This window comes from Mus caroli, chromosome 12 (assembly GCF_900094665.2).
Source record: "Mus caroli chromosome 12, CAROLI_EIJ_v1.1, whole genome shotgun sequence".
NCBI lineage: Eukaryota > Metazoa > Chordata > Mammalia > Rodentia > Muridae > Mus > Mus caroli.
The window spans coordinates 98,507,557-98,520,729 of NC_034581.1; the positions used below are offsets into that span (position 1 = coordinate 98,507,557).

The 13,173-nt window shown below is 47.5% G+C and overlaps 1 protein-coding gene across 1 annotated transcript in view; it reads left to right on the forward strand.

The window, feature by feature from the left end:
* Positions 1 to 12,579, forward strand: part of Serpina4 (serpin family A member 4) — a 28,890-nt gene extending 16,311 nt beyond the window's left edge. The window contains 5 exon segments of the mRNA XM_021178653.1: positions 6,732 to 7,027; positions 7,030 to 7,173; positions 9,571 to 9,838; positions 11,606 to 11,768; positions 12,373 to 12,579. Of these exon segments, the coding sequence (XP_021034312.1) occupies positions 6,732 to 7,027; positions 7,030 to 7,173; positions 9,571 to 9,838; positions 11,606 to 11,768; positions 12,373 to 12,579 (1,078 nt within the window).
* Positions 12,580 to 13,173: the final 594 nt, after the last annotated feature.

Below are 13,173 nucleotides of genomic sequence, written 5' to 3' on the forward strand. Positions count from 1 at the left end.
CAAAATGCCTGGGAAGACAGCTTGAGGACATGGCATCTATGGAGCACACTTCTAGATCTGCCCAGGTACCACTCATCATTCAATATCATCATTTCTCCTACTTGCAAACTGCTTCCCAGAATAGGGAATCCCTGGCCATCATTCTACTGGCTGGGAGACAAAGAACCGCCTGCCAAGCAAAGGCTTGAGATAGAGACCAGAGTTCTGGGGATGGAAGGGCATGTGCAAATGTTCTGAGAAAGACAGAGCAGAGCTTGGGTGGATTTGATGATTTCTGTGTGCCTGGGGTCCCAGGGTATATAGCAGAGGGGTAGGAGAGCCGCAAGACTTGCAAGTCTGGAATGTGCGGGCCGTGACCTCGTGCTTAAGGAGAGCAGCACATGAGGTCACTGCAGGCAAGAACGGAGCCACGGAACCAATCCTTCTTGTTTTCTCCACACTCTTCTCTTCGTGCACTTGGCTGTTCATTCCCACCCTATAAGGTCACAGGGTCCTTCCTCAGGAACTGTTCACTAGAGCCTTCCTACTCCAGAGCTCAAGATCTGACTCCCATTATTTTGTGTGTCCCTGCGTAGTAGCACGGGCAGGCTTCCATTGTAGGACAGTGCTTGCTCAACTTGCTGCTCCTGTCAGGCAGAACATAGAACTTCCCTCCCCCTAATACTGAGAATTCTCAGGTTGCAAACAAAGGGATTAAAACAGCCTCTTGCAGAAGGCTTCTATTCCCTGGCTCTGCAGGGGAGGCTCTGTTTGGAGGGGATGGACCCTCTGTGGTGTGGCCAGGGCTCTGTCTCTCACTGAGCCCAGACTTAGCAGCTTCTATCCTTCTCAGTGGGAAGAGGTGTTTGGTTAGGTCGTGGCTTTGGCATTGTCAGAAGAGCAAAGGGCCTTAGAGACAACTCAGCAGGTGGAGGGGCTTGTCATATAAGCCCGGAGACTGGAGTTATATCCCTGGATCCTCTATAACTGATTCCATAGGGTTGTACTCTGACCCCTCTCCCTTGCACACAAATCAACCAATCAACCAATCAACCAGCCAATCAACCCATTGATTTGAAACTGAGCTGAGCAGAGAGCCAGGTGAATTCCCCAAACCTCAAATCTCCCCTTTCACTCAAAGCCCTAGGATAAGGTCTAAGATCATCCCAGGGCACAAGAGCTGCCCCACCCTGAGGCTGAGTTATCAAGCTGATCCCCATGTACTTATCCTGAGATAACTGGACTGATCTCTCAAATTGGGAGCTTCTCCACAGCTCTTTGCCCCTCCTAATCATCCTGAGCTAAGAGACTTGGAGGAAGCTTGTAGTTCCTGCCTTTGCATAAGGACCCTCTTTTGGAAGACTCTGGGGCTACACTTTGGAGAAAGCTGATCTGGGACAAGAATCAACTGGATGCTTCAGGATTCTAGCTTCCAATGATATGTCATGGCCATGGATACAGCAAAATCTAAGCATCTGATTGGACCCTGGGAAGAGTAGCTGCTTCCGGGACCTCATCCCACCACTCTCCATTCATCGTGGCACTAGCCTGGCTGGACTCCTGGGCAGATGGCTTGTTACTCCTTGTGCTTGACCCCACCCTCCTGACCACTCATTGTACTATGGAGCAGCTCTGCTGGGTCTTTTTATGCTTTTCTGCCTCTGCTGGGTGTCTTCTCTCTACCAGCCTTGTCCTGACACACTGTGAGCTAAAATGACACTGGTCTCCACATGTTGGGACCTCGCAGATGACAAATGAGAAACCCAAGCCATTGGTATTACAGAGGTGACAATAAAAGTTTTTCCTGTTCCCTCACAAAGGCCTTAGGAAGCAAGTATAGCCAGGCCATTCAGCAGGGCTGGTAGCTGAGCCCAGTCTACTCACACCACGACCAGCAACCCATCCTTCACCTTCTGGTCCATAGCACTTTGAAGAAATGCAAAGGTCATTTCCATCTTCCTATTTCTGGGAGGAATCACCTGGCTTCTGCACAGGGACAATGGGAATAGTTTGGGGGTAGGCACGGTGGAACATGACTGTAACACCAATACCCAGCAGGCTGAAACAGGAGAGTTTCCAAGAGTACTAGATTAGCCTGGGCTATGTTGTATCATGACAGCTAGGACTATATACATAGCATGACCCTGTCTCAAAAGGTAAAAGGTTAGGGGTAAAATGTTCTCAAACAGCCAGATCTAATACATGCCCCAGAAATGCCCAGAGGTCTCTTGAAATTATTTAAAAGGATCACATCCCAAACAGCTCACAAGTGCTGCAGCAGCTACCTTTGGGAGGGTAAGAGAATCAGTGACCTGCTTTGAGTAAACCGATGACAGCATGACTCATACTCTCTGGGCACCTAATGACGTGGTGCTAGGCTCCATTTGAATCATGGGAAGAGTGTGGGTTTCCTGAGCCCTCATGGCAACCTTGTAAGACTCTGAGGGCCGGGGATTATCACTCAAACTTTGGCTATGAGGAAGCTGAAGTACAGTAATAACCAGAGAGGAGCCCAGGACTCTACCCTGGCACTTTCCCACTGCTGAGACCAAGGGAGAATGACACACCAGGAACACATGGGGTCCAGCACATTGGCATGAGAACACCCCATGTTCTCATGACAATTTGCCAATGAGCTAAACGTGTCTAAATTACAACTGAGGACCAAGACAGGAAGAGTGGAATACGGCAAAGCTTAAATGAAGTCCTGTATCTCAAAGATGGCCGAGACTGTCTGACTCCAAACCCTGACCTCTGTCCTAGCACATCAGAGGCAGATGCCAGGAACCAAAGGGCAGCCAGTATGTGCTAACAATGGGGACATACTGTGTGTCCTAAGAGAGAAAGATGGCAAGTTCTAGGAAAGCCATTGATCTAACCTCGGAGGAAAGGGTAGGGCCTATCTCACATCTGAGCTGACAGCTTCTTAGGTTTTTGTATCTCCTCATGTCTGCTAAGAGGAGAAACACTCTTCTTTCTGAGAAAGGGTTGAGCAATGGGACAAACATCAGTGAGACAGAGTTCTCACCAGAGAACTCTGGACCCTGGGTGCTGGCCCAAAGCTGTGCTTGACCTACCCTCCACCCTACCCCCACCCCTATCCCCACCCCTACCCCCACCCCACATCTCATCTCAGGACCTCATCCCTGTCCTGAGAATTGGTGCATACATTCCATTTCCATCAAGGAACCCTGAGCCCAGAAGCACACTGGGAAAGTGTAAGACAAAGTCTGAATGGCCAAAGTCATCCTGAAATTCTGAGGGTGATCTTTCTGCATGGCTTTTCCTCCAAACGGCCTGAGCAACAGTGGCCCCAGAAGGTCTGCTTCGTGCTGATGCTTGCCAACTTCAGAAGAGAAGAAGTCTAGTTCCAGAGTTAAAGATTTGAGTTCCTGGGCCAGGAGGCTAGTTCTACCCCACACCACCCTTGTGCTAGATATACTGGCTTTAGGGTTTCATGTGTGACATCTCGGGAGTTCTAGCCTCAGGAACCACAGAGTTTAGGACTGGAACCTAGAACCCTAAGTAGGCTCTCATGCTCATTTGATAGCATCTGGCCTATGAGAACCAGCTTTCTCCAGTTGCACATGCCCTCTGTTCTTTGTAGCAACATTCTGAAAGTGTTCCCACTTGGCACACAAAGGCAGCCTTTGGTCTACTGTGATTCTCTGAGGTGGGAGTCCCAGCCAAAGCCCAGACAAGGTGTCCATTCACAAAGTACGTGGGAGGCCAGGTGGAGACCAGATCCTGTCAAAGTATTACCTCCACACAGTAGGCAAGCACCAAACAAACCATCCCAGATTTCTCTGAAGTGGGTGTTGGGGGGGGGAGGGTAGAAGAGTGTTGTCCTGGAGGGAGGCAGGCTCACTTCCGATGATGAATCTGTGCCATGCCCATGATTCTTTTGGTTAATCATTAGTCGATTTGGAGTGGGATGTCAGACAGCTCTATATACTTGAGATCCACAAACCACTCTGCAGCTCAGATAGCCACCAGAGTCACTCCAGGAGGAATTGTTCCTTGAGTAACCCAGGAAAAGGGGGAATGATGTCAAAAGAGGATGACTCACCATCTTGATTAGTCCAAAATCTTTTCCTGGGTCACTGGACTTTAAGAACTAAACCTAGAAGGGAATCTGGGGCCAACTGGACATCTGGTTAACCTCCCTACATGTTAGAAATGCTGAGACTAGACTGAAATCCTGGTGTACCTGAGCTCAATGCCCTTGCTCCCCTGCTAGGCCACCTTGCTCAAGCCACTCCAGCTTCCACACAGCTAGCTCAGGGCAGAGTTTGCTGAATCTAGAACTTCCAGTGTTCCAGGCAGATGTTGTTGATATGCTGGAGGTTGGGAGGGGGTGTTCTTAAGGCCACAGAAAAGTGTGTGATATTGAGGTTGGGTTTCAGAAGATATTTAGGGACAGGAGAGTCTGGAAAGCCAGGTGTGTTTGATATATCCTCTCTCCCATGAAGTAAAACTGGGCACAGCTACTGTTGTGATTGTGTCCAAAGCCAGCAAAGGACAGTTCAGGTGTTAAATGTGGCCCACTCTCCAAATGAAGAATTCAAGATATAGAATATCTTGATATTGAAATATACCAGCACAGAGGTTATCATTTGGGAATAGAAGTTAAGTTTACACGCATGAATCATTGAACCATGTCACTGAATGTGGTGATCCAAGATTGTCATCCCTGCTACTCAGGTGACTAAAAACAGGAAATCATCTTCAGTGCCTCCTGGTGCTAAAGAGTTAGTTCCCTAGACAATTGAGTGAGACGGTATCTCAAAACAAGTGGGAAGGCAGGTGGGTCTTCTATTAAACCCACTGCCCTGTATTCTCACACTGTGCTGGCAAATGTATCATTAAAGACAAGGGTACAAGGGCAAGCTCAAGGGTACAAGAGATGGCTCAGTAGTCAAGAGCACCAATTGTTCTTGCAGAGGACCTGGGTTCCGTTCCTAGCACCTACACAAGGTAGCCCAACTGTAACTCTAGTTCTGGGTGATACAACACCCTTTTGCCTCTTACATGCACATAAGCTCATGTAGGTACACGTGCATGCACACATACAGACACACACATGTAAAAGTAAGTAAATTATTTAAGTGAGGAAATAGCTGGGGATACTAGAGGTGAAGCTCAGCAGCATTTGCATAAGATGCACAAGGCTCAGAGCTCATTTCCTAGTGCAAGAGGAGAAGAAAAAAAAAAGATAGACAGTGTGACCCTCTAAGGTTATTTGAATTTTAGACTGCAGGGCCCATGCATAGAGTTTTGTTAGAAATGCTTGCCTTGTCCACAGTTGCTTCCCAATGTCCAGGGCCGAGTAAGTCATGGCAAAAGAGACTGGCTTGCAATGCAAGGGATGACATCCTCTGGCCCTTTGTAGGAATTTTTTCATCTCTGGTCTGAGGGAGAGACATGAAGACAAAAGCAATAATCCTTGTGGGTGTGCAGGGAGGGCAGGGGAGGAGTGCTCCAAAGAGAAACTCTCAGGACATGACATGGGAAAGGGGTGCACATAGAAGGCTGGAGAGATGGTCACAGGGGAACCTAACAGTGATAGGACCAATGGATGGGACAAGTGTAGAGTCAGTGTAGAAAATTTAACAGTCTTTCTTGGGCAGGTCAAGTTCATTGTGAGAAGAGAATTGGTGCCACTATTGTAAGGGTAGGTGAGACCATTCATTGGCAAAGCATTCCTCTTCTGGATGGGGCAGTGGTAGAAAGACCAGCTCTTCCTTCCACTACCTGCAAGAGAAGCCCAGGAAAGTGAAGGAGGCTGGAGTGTAGACCAGACAGCCAGGGAGAGAGGCAAAGGTGCTTCTCATACCTTCCTTGTCCTGTCCCTGGATGACTGAGATACAGCACAGGGAAAGGGTACCTCGGAGAAAGCAGATCATGGCTAAGAGGAAGAAGCCTTGGCTTGGACCCTCTGGTTCCTTTTCTGTCAAAGGAGCATGAAATACAGGCATGCACACAGAGGGGCATTGAGGTGTGCTTCATGGATCTAGAGCTACACCCCTGTCACCACCCGTGCGGAGGGGACTGGCATTCACTTGCCTCCAACTGACAGATCTGAGGCCATGCCTCTATCTTCACTATGTGAAAAACCAATAAATATGGCTAGGAGAAAGGAGCACAGAGGGTCTTCATTAGGAAATAATAAGGATGGTGATTTAATTCCCAAACACATTAGAGACATTTAGGCATCTCATTATTGGAAAGACTTGCTATGACATGTAGAAGAAATCATATACTGCATGTTCAAAGATGCCTCACAGAAAAGTCTTTGGCTACAGAACTTAGATCTAATCAGTGGTTTATCCTATGTCTGTAGAAGAGGGAGTGGGCTGCTCTGATTGGCTTAAACCAGTCCCTTGATAGCTTTCTTGGGTGATCCTCATTTGAAATAAACCAACAAGCAAAGTAATTTAAGTGGATATTGGCAATAATTTGCAGGGCTATCCTCCCACAAGCTTAGGTGTTATCTCTAAAACTCCCTACCTAGTAATTGGATGTCCCAATCCCTGGGGCATGCCTGTGGCTCTGGCATGGTAAGCTCAGCTGGGCTCCTGTCTACTGCTTGAATGTCCATTGGTTGTGGGGGTGTCCTTTTCTCTGCAGATATGAGAGACTCAGCATGTATCACACTGGCTGTCTGCTGCTTCTCCTGGCTGGATTCTTGGGGTTTTCTCACAGTCAACCAGGCCAAGAGCCTAACAACACATCCAACTAAACCTATAAAGAAGTCTCACAGTGGAACTCCAGCTACAGATTGCCTCTGACAATGCCGACTTTGCCTTCTGTCTCTACCACCTGATAGCATCCCAAAAGTCTGAGAATAACATTTTCTTCTCCCTGCTCAGTATCTCCATCTCCTTGGCCATGCTGTCCTTAGGGGCTGTTGGGGACACCCAGACTCAGATCCTCGAAGGCCTGGGCTTCAACCTCACAAAGCTGTCACTGTCTGAAATCTATGAGGGTTTCAGGTCCATTCGAGACATGTTAGCTCTCCCATTCACTGAGCTGAACATCTCTGTAGGCAAGCTAACTTCGGAGACGAGAAGGCTGCCATCCAGCTCATCAACGACTATGTCAAGGAGAAAAGTCAGGGGAAGATCAAAGATTTGATCAGTAAACTGAGCCCAAATGTAAGGATGGTGCTGGTGAATTATATCTTCTTCCAAGGTAAGCAAGGTGCCAGTCCACCCACTGCTGAGCATACAGTCCTACTGGGAGGTAGACTAGCTGAGGGCCCAGGTTACCTCTAGATCTTTCTATGGCCCCTCCTTCTTGTGAAGACCTCTTGTGGAGCTCAGCCCATTTTTCAGACTCAGATTTTAATGTTTATTGTGGAGGACAGGAGCTCATATCATGGCACACATGTGGGGGTCAGAGGACAACTTGTGGGAGTTGACTCTCCCCTTCATCCTATGGGTCCTGAAGATCAAACTCAAGTCATGAAACTTGGTGGCTGTGTTTCTGCTCCATAAGTCATCTCCAGATCTCAAGTTGTAACCAGCTCTGACTCAGGGTCCATAGAAAGCAAAATGAAAACATCCCCAGACAATAATCCTGGAAAACTAGTCACCACACCTACACATCTCATGTGACATGCACTCAAAACCAACCTTCTTTTAAAGACTCACTTTTTGTATGTTGTTTGTTAGTTTAGTTGTTCATATGGGTATAGACTTTGTGTGCATGTGTGTAGGTACAAGTGTTGGCCACAACCAGAGGCATCAGATCACCTGGAGCTGGAGTTACATCTGGTTGTGAGCTACCAAGTGGGTGTTGAAAATCGAACTTCAGTCTACTGGGAAAGCAATAGGAGTTTTTAACAGCTGAGCCGTCTTTCTAGCCAAGTAGTTTTCAACCTCCTCAATACTGTAACCTTTGAATACAGTTCTTCATGTTGTAATGACTCCAACCATAAAATTATTTTGTTGCTACTTCATAGCTGTAGCTTTGCTACTGTTATGAATTAAGATGTAAATATCTGACATACAGCATATATGTGGCCCCAAGGAGGCTGCACCCCACAGGTTGAGAACCCCATGCTGTAGCACCTCCAACACACTGCCATGAAGAGCTCAATCCATCTTCCCCACCTTCCACCTCCTCACTGTCTCCCTGTGCTCTCACTTCCCTCCTTCCCATGGTTTAGAGTTCAGTGGTGGTTGCAACAACTATCTGTTTGCAAACACCTATAGCCTAGCTCCTTGCTCTTCTCACAAAAATGACCTGCCAAAGCTGTATGCCTATGTAAACCCAGAGGCCTAGTTAATTCACCTCTGTTCCTGCAGCCGGGTGTGGCTGGAAGAAATGACCCAAGTGGACGTGGTCTCTCCTGATGTCTGTGCATGTGAATGGCCATGATCACTGCCCAGGCCCACAGCCCCTCACATAGTGGTTCACACTCCAGAGAGAGGGCTAGCAACTTCTTGCTTCTCTCTCAGCTCCCCTCCTTCCTCTACAGTTCTGCTTAGTGAGCTTGCCTCCCAGTCATTGAGAAAGCAGAGTCTGTTATATAAAACTTTCCTTTTGTATCATCTCTCCACATCTTCCTGTCCCTAAGTTTGGAGCATGAACCCAAACTCCTTCTCTCCAGATGGCAGAAGGGACATCCACTCTGCCTTTTTCTCTGTCATGATCATGGACACTGATTATACACTGAGATTTGAAAGTGAGCCAAGTCCCACTGTGCACTGTAGATCTTCACAAGCAGATATTGTGATGGAGAGATGGGGAGGTTTCTGAGGGTCCCAGATTGTTCCTGTCTGCTTCTCAACTTCTTGTTGCTGGAATAAAATGCTTGTCATAAACAGCTTCAGTGGAGGAAGGACTTTTATGGATTATGGTTTCAGAGCAGAGAGAGAGAGAAGAGAGAAGAGAGAAGAGAGAAGAGAGAAGAGAGAAGAGAGAAGAGAGAAGAGAGAAGAGAGAAGAGAGAAGAGAGAAGAGAGATGAGAGCACGACAGAGCATCTCCCTGTCATAGCAGGAAGAAAGCAGAGTAGAATAGCAACAAAAGGGGACTGGAGCAAGAGATAGTCCCTGAGGACATGCCCCCAGCGTTCTTCCTCTCTGCTCCTCCACAGCTGGGCCAGTAGTATAACAGGTTTTGAATCCATCCATTACTAAATCATTCATTAGATAAGAACCCTCAGGATGCAGTTGTTTTAGAAAGGCCCTAACAGACATGCCCAGTGGTATGTTAACATCCTAGAGTAGCAGTTCTCAGCCTTTCTAATGATATAACCCTTTAATGCCGTCCCTCTTGTTGTGGTGACCGAACCATAAAATTATTTCTGTTGTTACTTCATAACTGTAATTTTACTACTGCCAGGAATCATAATGTAAATGTTTTTGGAGATAGAGATTTGACAAAGGGATCATGATTCATGAGTTGAGAATCGCTGTTCTAGATGATTCTCAATTGAATCTAGCTGCCAAAGGAGATCCACTATTCCTCCCAGTGGGGCCGAGTGACAATGAGGGTCTTTGGAGGCTATACCATGGCTCTGGGCTGCAGGTTGCATTCCCTGTAGAAAGATTTGGCTTCTCTCTCTTCCTTGTTCCTTCAGGCCTTTGGGAGAAACCCTTTCATACTTCTGGAATCTCTACCCAAGAATTCTACGTAGATGAGAACACGGTTGTGAAGGTACCAATGATGCGGCAAGTTCAGAAACATGGGTATCTTGAGGACAGCAATGTACCCTGCAGAGTGCTGCAGATGGATTACAGGGGAGATGCAATGGCGTTCTTCATCCTTCCTAACCCGGGCAAGATGAATGAGGTGGAGAAGGTGCTGTCCCCAGGCATGCTAACAAAGTGGCATCGCTTGCTTCAGAATAGCTAATCAGGATGTCTCATGGTGTTCAATCATGGTACCACTCGCAAGTAGACCCTTTCCATGAAACCCAGTGAACAGAAATTAGAGTGACCACTACTCTGTGAAGGTGACAACCATGGCGCTGAGAAGACCATGGGTCTTCTTGGACAGTGTACTCTTCCATGGTGGTTAGTACAAGGCCCCATTCTCATCAGAGAGAACCACTGTAGAGTTAGAAGTCTTAGTTTCCCTTGTTTCACAGGTTTTGTGTGGAGCCACTTTGCCTCTGAGGGTCAACCCTTGTACAGGGAATATGGAGAACCCCTCGCCTAGCCAGATGACTGTCTGAGCTGATGTCAAAGGGTTAAGAAAATTCTATTCACTCATCCAATTCTGTACACCACACACACACACACACACACACACACACACACACAGAGAGAGAGAGAGACAGAGACAGAGACAGAGAGACAGAGACAGAGAGACACAGAGAGAGACAGAGACACAGAGACAGAGACTGACAGAGACAAACAGACAAAGAGATAATCTAATGTGCCCCTTACACTCCTGTGTCCCTTCAAGTACTTTAACAGAAATGTTTTGTTGTGGTTCCCCAAATTCTCAATTTCAAATTCATATGTATTGCATAGGATTTTGCCAGACCTAAGCTTCCAGGACGTGTTCTCCTGGCATGCTGACATAAGTGCTTCTGGTAGCCAAACTCAGGAAAGGTAGCCATTTCCTTCATGAGGCATCCTCAAGTCAGCTGGGGCCCCAGCTGTTTTGAGCTCTGAGCAGTAATGTTTCCAATCATAAAGAAGAAAAAGACCAGCCAGGAGCCTCACTCAGGCAGGACGTCACATGACCTTAGCTATAAACAGCCAGTCCAGGGCAGCTGTGATCCATGGGGCCTCACAGGAGGCAAGGGCAGGCTGCCACACGAAGGGGCTGCTACCTGTCTCCCAGGATATCTACTCACCTCCCACCCCTGTCCCCAGCCTCTGTGGAAAAAGAGCATCCAAGGGCAGCAATTCCCTCAGATAGACTACAGGCAGCTAAGGGATGCTCAAAGGTTCAGTTGTCCTCTGAGGAGGACCTCTTAACTGGTTGTACAATACCAAGTGCTCAAGAGATGTACAAGAGACACTGAGTATAGGAGTTAGAGGACAGAAAGAAATGGGGTGAAATGAAGTGATTATATTTCAATAGAAAAGAATTCCCCCAGATAGCCAAGTAGACATCGGGGGCCTGTATCTACTATTGGCACCTAGCTGGGGTGTTGCCAGACACACATGTGCTTCTGCAAGCTAAACTGACGTGAAGTAGATGAAGTCACTTTCTCCTCAGGGAGGCTCAGACCAACCAGCGTCCAGTTGCCTGAAGAGTCTAATATCTTGAGCTGGCTCAGACAATAGAGCGCTTGCTTTGTAAGCACAAGAGTCACAAGGTTTGAATTATAGACCTCACATTTTTTCAAGACCCAGGTATGGTTGGTAGGTGCCTGTAGTCACAGGAGATAGGAGGAGCCTTAGGGTCTGTAGGTCAGTCAGTCTAACTCATTGAGCCAGTTCCACAGCAACCAGAGACCCTGTCCCAGTAACCGGAGTTCTGCTCTGTGACTGCAGTATACATGCACACATGTAACCTGTACTTATGCATACACACACACACACACACACACACACACACACACAGAGACAGACAGACAGACAGAGAGAGAGAGAGAGAGAGAGAGAGAGAGAGAGAGAGAGAGAGAGAATCTAATATGCCCCCTCCCTGTGCCTCTTCAGGGTCTTCTATAAAAGGATTGCATTGCAGTTCCCCAAATTCTCCATTTCAAATTCCTATGCATTGGATAAGATTTTGCCTGACTTGGGCTTCCAGAACCTGTTCACCCACCACGTAGACTTCTCGAATATCACCAAAGAGGAGAAATTGCAATTATCTAAAGTAAGTAACAAAGGCTCATTGACCCTACACACCTGTGTGGGAGACTTCTGGTCCTGGGGAGGAGGTGGGCAGTAGATGTCCTCCCAGCTACCACGGTGTCTGAGAGCATATGCTCAGCCTTGCACAGGTATCAACAGCCATACACCACCCTACCAGTTACTGGACACAGTCTCAGTGTTGGGATGATGTAGCCACAACTAGACCATGCCCTCTGATGCCTCTGTGCTGGACAAGGAGTCTGGTACCTGAGTAGGCCATAGTCACAGGGAGTGAAGAATGCATTGTAGGAGCAGCATAAGAAGGATCCAAAGCCTGTATGGGTTTGTTTTTATGGAGAGCCAAAGATCTGTAACATTAATTGTAGGGAGAAGACATATCAATGGGTACATATGCCCTAAGAGAGGAGTATGAAAATCTGTCTCTTGCCCCCTACCTTGGGATATAGCCTGGTCTTAGATTTAATTGTCTTTATGCCTAATAATGCATAATGCATTATTATGCAACTGACTTCCTAGGGGGTAACACTAATACATAGACAGCCAAGTAGTGGCAACTATCATAACTGTACATTTGGAGAGGCTGTGAAGCCTGTTTTCTTTCTCAGGTTTTCCACAAGGCCACCCTAGACGTGAATGAAGCTGGCACAGAGGCTGCAGCAGTCACTGCTTTCTCTATAGCGTCGTATTCTGCTCCACTCCATCACATTACATTCAACCAGCCGTTCTTGTTGGTGATATATTCCAGCAGCACCGAGAATATCATCTTCATGGGGAAGGTGGTCAACCCCACAGCACAGCAGACCTCGGACTAGCTGGTCTGTTACCAGCAGGAGAATGTGACTGGGGAGTGCTGGGTATGAATAACTCTGCATCCATGACTTGGGGTAGGGAAGGGCTCCTGACACCAAGAGCAATACAGGAGGGCATGGGGCTAGATGGGTTTGAAAGTGGGAGAGACCCTCCTAGGGTGTCATGCTGATTAAAACAAATGATATCTCTGAGACCCTAGTATGTGTGTGGTGCCGCATATGTAGTGGACACTTACAGACTTACAGGCCTTACCCTGTTAGCAAATCTAGTTCCAGACATAGAGTGTGATGTGCTTAAGCTGCACATTGTGGGCCAGCTATGAGAAGAAGAGAAGTTGGCTGGGAAGAAGTAGTGTTTCATTCCGGAAGAGAAGCTGAGACAGCTTTGATAAGGAGACTCCCAACAGAAGCAGCCTGGGCCATCTGGACACTGGCCGGGTGCTTTTCTTATGTTTGCCTCATTGTGACAATGTGACAATGCCTACCAGAAACAGTTTATGGAAGGACAGATGCACAGAAACCCTGTGCATCACAGCAGGGAAGACCTGGCAACAAGCTTGGTTCACGGTGGGGGTGGGAGGCAGTTGATGGAGGAGG